At 49.0% G+C, this 12112-nt stretch overlaps 1 protein-coding gene across 2 annotated transcripts in view; it reads right to left on the bottom strand.

Annotated features, from left to right (window-relative positions):
• Positions 1 to 12112, bottom strand: part of BAZ1A (bromodomain adjacent to zinc finger domain 1A) — a 285238-nt gene that overhangs the window by 173706 nt on the left and 99420 nt on the right. For both annotated transcript variants that reach the window (XM_075330124.1, XM_075330125.1), the window contains exon 9: positions 5363 to 5532. In XM_075330124.1, the coding sequence (XP_075186239.1) occupies positions 5363 to 5532 (170 nt within the window). The remainder of the gene's footprint in view (positions 1 to 5362; positions 5533 to 12112) is intronic.

The raw sequence follows: 12112 nt of genomic DNA, 5'->3' as shown, positions 1-12112 counted from the left end.
TGAAGTCGGATATGCTTGCTTTCCAGCCGCTGTTGGAAGGATTGTAGGGCAAGATACACTGCTCTGTGTTCAAGAACATTGATCTGAAGAGTGGACTCTTGCTGAGTCCACGTACCCTGAGCGCTGTAGTGGAGAAAAACTGCTCCCCACCCTGATAGACTCGCGTCTGTCGTAACTATCGCCCAGGACGGGGATAGGAAGGACCTTCTTTTTGACCAAGAGGTGAGAAGAAGCCACCACCGTAGAGATTCCTTGGCCGCCTGAGAAAGAACGACGACTCTGTTGAGGGACGTCGACTCCTCGTCCCATTGGCGGAGAATGTCCCATTGTAGTGGACGCAGTAAAACTGCGCGAAAGGAACTGCCTCCATTGCTACCATCTTACGTAGGAAGTGCATGAGGCGTCTCAATGTGTGCGACTGGTTCTTAAAGAAGAGCTTGCAGCCCGTAGTGAATGCTGTTTGTCTAGCGGCAGCTTCACTATCGCTGAGAGAGTAAGAAACTCTATGCCTAGATATGTTATCGATAGGGTCGGGGTCGGATCTGACTTTAAAAAGTTGATGATCCACCCAAAACTCTAGAGAGTCTCCAGCGCAACGTTCGGGCAGTGTTGGCATGTTTCCTAAGAGAGTGCCTTGACAAGTAGATCGTCTAAATACGGGACCACAGAGTGACCCTGAGAGTGCAGGACTGTGACTACTGCTGCCCTGACCTTGGCGAAGACCAGTTGGACTGTCGCTAGCCGGAAGGTAGAGCTACGAACAGAGGGTGTTCGTCTCCTATAACGAAGCGTAGAAACGCTAGTGCTCTGGATCAATCGGCACGTGTGGATAAGCATCCTTGATGCCTAATGATGCTAGGAAATATCCTTGGGACCTTGAGGCGATGACATGGCGGAGGGATTCCATCCGGAACCGCCTGGTGTCCACGAGCTTGCTGAGCATTCTTAGATCCAGAACGGGACGGAACGGCCCGTTGTTATAGGTACCGCAAAGAATTTGGGGTAAAAACCGTGACCTTGTTCCTGAAGAGGAACGGGGGTCATCACTCTTTCTGCCTATAGAGTGCACCCTGTTTGCAGAAGAGCAGCGGCCCGGCCGGGAGGTGGAGAAATTCTGAAGAATCGAGTTGGAGGACGAGAAGTGAGCTCTATCCTGTACCCGTGAGACAGAATGTCTCACACTCAATGGTCATTGACCTATGGCAGCTAAATATCGCCAAGGCGGGAGAGCCTGCTACCGACCGAGGCCGCAAGTCATGAGGAAGCCGCCTTGGAAGCGGGTTTTCAGACTGTCGCTTTTTTGGGCGAGACTGAGCCCGCTAAGAATCTTAGCTCCTCTGATCCTTTTGAGTCCACATTGGACGAGGAAAAATGGGACCTGCCCTAGCCTCGAAAAGGCCGAAAACCCCGACTGCCTCTTGCTCTGTTGGGGTTTGTTGTGTCCGGGCTGAGGAAAGGATGAATCCTTACCCCTGGACTGTTTGATGGTTACATCCAACGCTCACCAAACAGTCGGTCTCGCGTAAGAAACAAATGCAGACATTTGAGAGGTTAAGGATGCCACCTGCGGCACAGATGTACGTGTAACCGTGTCAATCTGTGTAAGACAAGCTGAAATAGCTTGGAGTGCCCCAAGGGAGAGAATGCCGGAGCCAACGGTGCGCCGACAGCCTCATAGATGGCTTTCGACCAGAGATCCATCTGTCTGTCAGTGGCATCTTTGAGTTTGCAGTTCCATCTCCCACTGCAACTATGGATCTAGCTACAAGCCTGGAGATTGGAGGATGCCGCTCGGGACATTGGGTCCAGTCCTTGACCAAGTCAGGGGACAGGGATAACGTGTATCCTAAGCCGTTTGGAGAAGCGCATATCTGGATAAGCGTGGTGTTCCTGGACTGCCTCTCTGAAGGCAGAGTGGTCCAGAAAAATACGTGAAGCTGACTCCTCCACTGGAGGAGCTGTGAGAAATAACCCACATTCTATAGATGGACGCTATAAGATTATTTACTATGGCGTCACAATCAGGTGTATCCAGATTGAGAGCGGTCTCAGGATCAGAATCCTGAGCCGCTACTTCCGCCTCATTACACAGCGAGTCCTTCTGTTAGGACCCTGATGAAACCGAGGCCGCTCATAGCGAGCCCACTTAGGCTGTCTGGGACTGACGTCCGTGCAGAGCCGTGACTCTGGGATGCGTGTGACATTCCCGGAGCTGTTAGTTATTCACACTGAGGGGGGCCATGGATCAATGATTCAACAGTGCCCATATTGTGAGAGACATGTCCGGACTGCTAGGCTTCTAGTATCATAGCCATAGTCTCAGAAAAACTGTCAGTAAATACTGCAGACACCGTCCTCATCCCCTGGCCATTAGTGCATACAATGGGAGTCTATGTACCTGCCGGCCGTATAGCCGTACATGCTGTACCAGCTGTATAGAAAAACATGTGGTTCTGCACCTTTGTTTTACACAGAGAATATGCTGATAACTCCTCCGCATAATCCAGGAGGGTATATACAACGTGCGACCAAACAGTGCAATGTATATAGTACAAGCATATCTATAAGTGCACTTCTGCACTAGTGGGGTTAGCACCACAGGTGCTGCTTAACGCATGTTACAGCGATTGTGTGACTATCAGAATGCCAGGGTCTTCCACACTTGTCTCTGTATCGTACAGAAACTGACACTAATGGCTGCCGGTGTCCTTGTAGAGAAGGAAGCCGTGGGCGTGCCTGAGAAAGTGCGGGAATCCGGATTCACAGTGCACACAGTGAGAGGGGTGGAGTATGCAAAACATACTCCAGCTCTCAGCTCTGCTCTATGCAGCGTCACGCCCCTACCCTGACTGTCAGGGCTGTGGGCGGTAACGAAGGGAGACTAGGCCCAGAAGCCGGGGACTCGAGTTAACAGCGCGGCCGCCGTAAAAGCGCGGGCCGCGCTGAAGTCCCCGGCGCACCACAAGTGCCAGCCGCGCCGCAGTTCCAGCGGCCGGCGCGACCGATTCATAGAAGTGGCCAGCGTCCCGCCCCTCTCCTGACTGGCAGGTCTGGGGGCGGGAACGAACGGAAGCAGGCCGCAAAAGCCGGGGACTCTAGTTATCAGCGCGGCCGCCGTAAAAGCGCGGGCCGCGCTGAAGTCCCCGGCGCACCACAAGTGCCAGCCGCGCCGCTGCCAGCGGCCGGCGCGACCGATTCCTGGAAGTGGCCAGCGTCCCGCCCCTCTCCTGACTGGCAGGTCTGGGGGCGGGAACGAACGGAAGCAGGCCGCAAAAGCCGGGGACTCTAGTTATCAGCGCGGCCGCCGTAAAAGCGCAGGCCGCGCTGAAGTCCCCGGCGCACTACAAGTGCCAGCCGCGCCGCAGTCCCAGCGGCCGGCGCGACCAATTCCCATAAGTGAGCCTGCTTCAGCAAAGCTGAATGAGGCCATGGCACAGGCGCCGCAGCGCTGATGTCCCCCGGCGCACTACAACACCCAGCATGCTGCGGTGTGAGCGCCAAATGCACGGGGACACAGAGTACCTTGAGGAAGCAGGGCCATGTCCCTGATGTACTCCGCTCCATCCAGCATCTTCTCCAGGGGCTGTAGATGGAGCACGGTCTCAGTGCCTGGAGACCGGTAAATCCCACTTCACCCAGAGCCCTGTAAAAAGGGATGGGGAAGGAATCAGCATGTGGGCTCCTGCCGCCGTACCCGCAATGGGTACCTCAACCTTACAAACACCTCCGACATACAGTGGGGTGAGAAGGGAGCATGCTGGGGACACTATATGTGTCCTCTTTTCTTCCATCCGACATAGTCAGCAGCTGCTGCTGACTAAAAAGTGGAGCTATGCGTGGATGTGTTGCCTCCTTCGCACAAAGCACAAAACTGGTGAGCCAGTGATCCCACTGGGGGTGTATAGCCAGAAGGGGAGGGGCCTTACACTTTTAAGTGTAATACTTTGTGTGGCCTCCAGAGGCAATAGCTATACACCCAATTGTCTGGGTCTCCCAATGGAGCGACAAAGAAAACCAATATGAGTGTTGGTACACCGGCCCCATCAGCTCTTCTGACTTGTATATTTTAGTAAATATTTGCACTGCCCAAAATATTCTGGAGTCTCTTCTTATAACTCTAGCCTGTACCTTTCCATTGTTCTTCCTATAAATACCGTATTTTTCGGATTACAAGACGCCTCCCAAAACGTTAAGAGGAAAATGAAGGGTGAGTCTTAAAATCCGAATGTAGCTTACAGGGGGGTTGTGCAGAGGGGTGAAAGGAGGCAGGGAGATTCTCCGAGCAGTGCACGGTGCCGACGGCGCTGCTGGTCCGTGCATCGGGCAGCGCCGCTCTGTGCACGGCTGCTCTGTTCTGTTTGGAGCCGCTCCGTTCTCCTCTGTGCACGGCTGCTCCAGCCTGCTTGGCTGCCGCTTCGCCGGCCCCGCACAGCGCAGAGCGGCGTCGCCGGCCCCGCACAGAGCAGCACCCGCAGTGAGTATCTGGGCCCCCCTCTATACTACTTGCAGTACTCCACTACCGCCCCTGCCTCCTGTGACCCCCACTCCTCTGCAGGCCCCCCCCCCCTCCCTGGTAAGACACCACCAGATTACAAACGGAACCCATATTTTCTTTTTTTTTACCCTTTTTTTTACCTCCAAATTTGGGGTGCGTCTTCTAAAACGAAAAATACGGTACATGTATAAATTGACAACTGGGTGTTTCCAATGGGGCGAGGGTCATTGTCCCAGTGTCCGTGTGTACAGTGATTATGGACACATCACACTGGCAATGCGCAGGTGTCAATCTATAAATATATTTCTAGTAAGAAAAGCAGAGGAACAGCCATAAATAGGGTAAGGCTATGTGAATGCCGTGTTTTACACTCGTCCAAAGCCAATGAGCTTCTCAATCAGAAGAGGTTTTAGGAAATTACCTTCATAGGAGGAAAAAAACCCCCACAATTTTTAACACCGTCTTGATGAACAGAGTGTTAGTGAATAGACTATCACTAGGTTGTGTTGGATTAGCTGCAGTAACAGTCTCAGCTCTGCTACATGGCCAAATCTAAAAATTCTGATTGTGTCAGAATGGCTGCAGCCAGTAATCTAAGTGATACATCGTTGGATTCAGAATCTCTCTGCCTACATTATGCTGCTCTCAGATGAGGTAGCAAAAATCTGCTGACAGATTCCCTTTAATAGTACTGTGTGCTGAAGGATGTATCATGCATAGTTGGTCCATTAAAGTACGTGACCTTTCAGCACTTTCCCAAATTATCTGCCGTGGAGGAAATTTAATCAGGACACGAGGGCGAAGCTGTGATACACACGAACCTGAAGAGACAGACCGCACTGGGTACATGAGAGGAGAGACCGTTACCTTTTCCCTTTCCAGTTTGATCATCTTCTGCTCCTCCTGCTTTTTCAGCCGTTCTACCTGCACAGTCTTTTTGAATTCTTCCTTCTGCAGCATTACTTTATCGTACATTTCTCGGTTCCTGGACTGCATACGCTCAGCGCGCTCTTTTCTCAATCTTTCTTTTTCAATTTCTTAATAAAAAAAATAGTAATATAGAGTTAAAGCATTCCAGTCCTGAGCGCCGACCTAGCATTAACTATGATCCTTGTTTTTGAGGCAGAATTTGAATACATTCGGAAATATTTGAATCCTTTTCTATCTTTAGAACTGCAAGACAGCGGCCTACCGTCTGCATTTAACCCTTCAATACTAGAAGTCCCAGAGAGGGGTCATTTAACATTTCTACCATTGGAACCCTAGGGAGTTTGAAATTTCTGGGACTTCTAGTGTTAACAACCGCGGGCAGTAAAATTACATCCTAGTGGTTATAGTGTTAATCCTCGCCAGCTGCTGCAGGCAGCCTGCGGCGATCTGCACACGTCAGCTGATTTGTACAGCTGACATCTGTGCCTCGCAAGCACGAGTGGATCCGCGTTCCACCTGTGCTTGTTAACACCTTAAATGGTGCTGTCAAAATGTGACAGGGCCGTTTAATTAGCTGTTGCGGTAAAGCTTTACTCACCGGCCGCCATCGGAAGTCACATGACGTGATGACGTGGAGCCGATGGTTGCCATGGTAGCACAGGGTCATGTGATCACTCCTGTAGCTATGATGACTTACTTCCTGTTTCACCCGGCAGACTACTGTGTGAGATAGGAGATGAGCATATCTGCTGGTCTCAGCTGTGATCAACAGAAATGCACAACTGATCAGACTGCTGATCCTTAACCCCTTCACGACCAGCCGATTTTTCGCTTTCCGTTTTTTTTTTCGCCATTTTTCTGAGACACGTAACTTTTTTATTTTTCAGTCAATATGGTCATGTGAGGGCTCATTTTTTGCGGGACGAGCTGTACTTTTAAATGAAATCATCAGTTTTACCATATAGTGTACTGGAAAACTGCAAAAAAATTCCAAATGCAGAAAAATTGCAAAAAAAGTGCGATAGCACTATGGTTTTTGAGATTTTATTCACTGTGTTCACTATAATGGTAAAACTGTTGTGTGGGTGATGCCTCAGGTCGGTGCGAGTTCCTAGACACCAAACATGTATAGGTTTACTTTTATATAAGGGGTTAAAAAAAAAAAAAATCGGAAGTTTGTCCGAAAAAAGTGGCGCACGTTTTATGCCATATTCCGTGACCCGTAGCGTTCTCATTTTTCGGGATCTATGGCTCAGTGGCGGCTTATTTTTTGCGTCTCAAGCTGACGTTTTTAACGCTACCATTTTTGCGCAGATGCTACGTTTTGATCGCCTCTTATTGCATTTTGCGCAAACGTTGTGGCGACAAAAAAACGTCGTTTTGGCGTTTGGAATTTTTTTGCCGCTACGCCGTATACTGACCAGATTAATTGATTTTATATTTTGATAGATCAGGCGTTTCTGAACGCGGCGATACCAAAAGTGTGTATATTTTTTATTTTTTTAACCCTTTAATTTTCAATGGGGCGAATGGGGGGTGATTTGAACTTAGGTTTTTGTTTTTTTTTTAATTTTTTAAAACTTTTTTTAACTTTTTTTTATTTTACTAGTCCCCCTAGGGGGCTGTTGCGATCAGCAATCCGATCGCTCTGCACTATCTGCTGATCACAGCTACACAGCTGTAAACAGCAGATACGCTCTCTCTTTTTCACTGTGCAGCGGGCACAGCGAAAGTGAAAGCAAGTCATGTGTAGTACAGGAGTCATCACATGACCCTGTGCTACCATGACAACGATCGGAAGTCACGTGATCGCGTCACGTGACTTCCGGTATCGGGCGGTAAGTAAAAGTTTACCGCAATCGCGCTTATAATGGCGCAGTCACGTATTGACAGCGCCATTTAAGGGGTTAATCGGCACGAGCAGATAACGATTCTGCTTGTGCCTTGTAGGCACACATCTCAGCTGTGAAAATCAGCTGAGATGTGCGCCGATCGCGGCATGCTGCCGCCAGGGGACCGCGGGCAGTAACCTTATGACAATTAGGACGTAATTTTACTGCCCGCGGTCGTTAAGGGGTTAAAAGTACCCTGGGGACTAGTAAAAGAAAAAATAAGTTTTAAAAAATTTAAAAAAAATAAAAAAAACCTAAAAAGTTCAAAATCATTCTCCATTCGCCCCACTGAAAATTAAAGGGTAAAAAAAAACAAACAGAAAACAACAAACCACATTTGCTATCGACGGATTCAGAAATTACTGATCAAAATATAAAAATCAATTAATCTGATCAGTAAATGGCGTAGCGGCAAAAAAGTTTCAAACGCCAAAAACCGGATTTTTGTGTACTCACCATAAAATCGTTCTCTCTTAGCCATCATTGGGGGACACATGATCATGGGTGTTAGTGTCCTCCTATGGATAGGCAGCATAAGTAGATGCAAAGATGTTAGCTCCTCCCCTGCAGTATACACCCCCTGGCCCAGCCAGGCTACTTCAGTTTTAGTACACAAGCAGGAGAACAAGTAACAAAAAAACGTGAATACTCATAACAAAAAAGTACTGAGACAGAAAAAAGCTAAGGCCCAACAGGGCAAAAGGGAGGGTGCCGTGTCCCCCAATGATGGCTAAGAGATTTTACGGTGAGTACACAAAAATCCGTTTTTCTCTGACGCCTCATTGGGGGGACACATGGGACGTCCTAAAGCAGTCCATGGGTGGGTAAACAATAAACAAAGCAACCCAAGGACTAGGAACCAGTCCCAGATAGCCAGGAGCGCCTACTGAGATAGGTACTCCACTATCATGTCCAGAATTTTTTTTTACCTAGGTTCGCCTCAGCCGAAGCCTGGGTATGGACTCAGTAATGCTTTGAAACAGTATGTAGGCAAGACCAGGTCGCAGCCTTACACCTCTGTTCCACTGAAGCCTGATGCCTAATGGCCCAAGAGGTGCCAATTGCTCGCGTGGAATGAGTCCGCAACCCACTAGAAATGGGCTTGAGTTGCAAGCGGTAGACCTCCTGGATCGCAGAGCGAATCCAGCAAGCCAGCGTTGCCTATGAAGCTGCCTCTCCTTTCTTAGGCCTTTCAAGAATGACGAACAAGAAGTCTATGTTCCTAAAGGGGCTGTCCTGGGTACGTAATATCTGAGAGCCCTCATAAGGTCTAGCGAATATAGAACCCTTTCCACCCTATGGACTGGGTGTGGACAAAAGGAAGGCAGAATAATGTCCTCGTTCATATGAAATGGGGAAGTAACCTTCAGAAGAAAATCCGGAAGGGGGCGTAGAACCACCTTGTCCTGATGAAAGATCAGAAAGGGTTCGCGGCAAGAGAGTGCTGCCAGTTCCGAAACTTGTCTGATGGATGTAATCACCACTAAGAATGTTACCTTCCAGGAGAGAAGAGCAAGAGAAGATTCCTTAAGAGGTTCAAAGGGAGACCTCTGGAGACCGTCCAAAACGAGATTGAGGTCCCATGGGTCCAGCGACCATTTATACAGGGAAACTAGATGGGAAACACCCTTGAGGAAAGTCTTGACTTGCAGATTGCAAGCTAGGCGGTATTGATAGAATATTGAGAGAGATGAAACCTGACCCTTCAGGGAGCTGAGGGCCAACCCCTTTTGCAACCTGACTGGAAAAAAAAAAATAAATAAAAAAAAAATAAAAAAATCAAGAATTCTGGGGATGGCCAGAGGCATAGGTTTGACATTAGATTCCCTGCACTGGGAAAGGAAAGTTTTCCACGTACGGTGGTAAATACGGGATGAAGGCCGGCTTTCGGGCACTGTACATGGTGGAGATGACCGTAGGAGAGAATCTCGCTCTTGTTGAAGTCCAGGTCTCAATGGCCAGGCCGTCAGCTTCAGGGCTCTGGAGTTCTGATGGGAAATGGGCCCTTGGGTCAGCAGGTCTGGGATGCTTACGATGCGCCATGAGCAATTGTACTAATTCAGCATACCAGGCACACCTGGGCTAGTCCGGTGCTATTAGTATCACCGGGACTCCTTCTGCCTTGATCTTCCTGATTACTCGCGGCAGAAGGGGCAGAGGTGAAAAACATGCAAGGTAGACGGAAACGACTTCAGGAGACTAGAGCATCCGCGCCAATGGACTGTGGATCACGTGACCTGGCTAAGAACGCGGTTACCTTTGCGTTCAACCTTGAGGCCATTAGATCCACGAGAAGGTTCGCCGCCCAGTTCTCTACTCCCGGTATGTGTAACGCTGAAAAACACAGACCCCCGTCGATTAGGCCCAGGTGAGGATCCTGAGGACCTCGAGATAAGCTGTCTTGCTGCTGGTACCTCCCTACCGATTGACATAGGCCACAGCTGTTGCATTGTCCAATTGGACCCGAATCAAACGACCTGCTAGCAGAAGGGGGGGAATGACCTGAGTGCGAGAAGATCGCGCTGATTTTCAGGATGATTTCTGGGAAGGGAAGACTCCTGGGGCGTCCAACGTCCCGAAGCAGAGTGGAGCCAGTACGCTGCTCCCCAGACTAAGAGGCTGGCGTCCGTGGTCAGGAGTAGCCAGTCCACTTGGGGGAGAAAAACTCCTTCTCGATATGGAAGAGGACTGAAGCCACCAGCAAAGCGCATACCTGACTGAAGGTGTCAGGTGAACAGTTCGTCCAAGGAAAAGGGGCTCTTGTCCCAGGCAGCTAGAAGCGCAAGCTGCAGTGGCCGGTGGTGTGGCTAAGCGAACAGCACTGCCTCTATAGCCGCCGCTATCCTACCTAGCACTCTCGCTCCATATGATTCAGTATGAGAGGAGTACGTAGAGGGCAGTGTACCACTTATTGTAGAGCAGTCGCCTTGTCTTGAGGGGAAAATATCAAGCCCCGAAGAGTGTCCAGGGACATGCCCAGGGAGGTGACTGATTTTGACAGGACCGGGGATGATTTGACTGGAGTCAGAAGCCGCCCTAAGCGGGATAGGGTGCCCACAGAGATCTGCACGCTGGTTGAGCCCTTGATGAGGAGGCCATCCAAGCAAGCAGGGCTGTGGAGTCGGAGTCGGAGTCGTGGAGTCGGAGTCGGAGCTCATTTTGGTGGAGTCGGAGTCGGAGTCGGTATAAAATGCACCGACTCAGACTCCTAAAATATATAATAAATTGGGGACAGGAGTGCAATGCAGAATGTGCTGAATATTTTACTAAATAATAACATTTAGTATAATGCTTATATTTAAGTGAAACATTTATTGTAGTACAATGTGAACATCAGACATTTAATTGTTTTTATGATACAATAATCAAGATATTTGGATAGAACATAAAATATTTATTGGAATACAACTTTAGAACACAAAAAACTAATAAATTGTAAATATGTAATTATATATATATATATATATATATATACACACACAGTGTATATACACACACAAGATATATATGTAATCTACTGTATATTACATAGTGTATTACATATTTACAATTTATTACAGTTTTTTGTGTTCTAAAGTTGTATTCCAATAAATATATTTTATGTTCTATCCAAATATCTTGATTATTGTATCATAAAAATTATTAAATGTCTGATGTTCACATACACATATTCATGTACTACAATAAATTTTTCACCTAACTATAAGCAATATATGTAGGAGTCGGAGTCGGAGCCGGAGTCGGAGTCGGAGCCGGTGCAAGAGAATTTGAGGAGTCGGAGTCGGAGTCGAAGGTTTGGCTTACCGACTCCACAGCCCTGCAAGCAAGGCAGAACAGCCACTCTCCTGGCGTGAAGGGCACTCATGGCAGCCACCATGACCTTAGTTAAGACCCTTGGTGCTGTGGCAGAGCCGAGGGTAGGGCCACAAATGAGGAAAAAAAAAAAAAGAAAAGTCCTGAACCGCGAAGCGGAGGAACTTTTGGTGAGCAGGAGCGATGGGTATGTGCAGGTACACGTCCCTGATAGCTAGGGAGGCAAGGAATTCTCCTTCGACCATAAAAGGTAATAATGGACCCTAGGAATTCTGCATCTCCTTACGTGCACATGTTTGCTCAGGTGTTAGAGGTCCAGGATGGGACGAACTGACCCGTCCTTTTTTGGGGACCACGAGAGGTTGGAATAGAAGGCCTTGAACCTCTCTCCGTCTGGAACAGGAAAAATCACCCCCGCCGTTTGGAGGGAGTGGATCGCTGAGAAGGTCTCGTGGTGTTTTGGAGCCTTTGGGGGGGGGGGTTGAGAGAAAAGACTGACCAGGGGATCGGGTCCAGAATTCAATGTGGTAACCGGAAGACACAAGGTATCACACCCATTTGTGGTCTGAGACGGCGGCCTAGATGGAGGACGACAAGACTCCTTGGTCTTTGTCTAGACTGCCAGGACGAGGTGGACTCGGGGAGGGCTGAGAAGGTCGGGCCCTGCGTGTCTGGTAAAAAACATCCTGGGCTAGAGTTGGGGGAGGGAGGTACTCTTTTCCTCCCATGGCGTCAGAAACAAAGAGCCTGTCCAGACGATCGGCAAACCATCGGTCTGGAAAGGAGTACTGTGAGAGGCTTCTTAGAGACAGAGTCCGCTCTCCATTATTGGAACCAGAGGGCCTTATGGATGGCTATCGTATTTGAGGCGGCAATAACTGCGCAGGTAGCAGCGCCGAGGGAGGCCTGCATGAGGTACTCTGCCGCCGCAGCAATGTGAACTGTTACATCTGTGAGGGTCTGAGGGAAACTGGTAGTCCTG

This window comes from Anomaloglossus baeobatrachus, chromosome 12 (genome assembly GCF_048569485.1).
Source record: "Anomaloglossus baeobatrachus isolate aAnoBae1 chromosome 12, aAnoBae1.hap1, whole genome shotgun sequence".
In the NCBI taxonomy this organism is placed as follows: domain Eukaryota; kingdom Metazoa; phylum Chordata; class Amphibia; order Anura; family Aromobatidae; genus Anomaloglossus; species Anomaloglossus baeobatrachus.
Note: the sequence above shows the minus strand (reverse complement) of the source record. Positions and strands in the feature narration are given on the sequence as shown.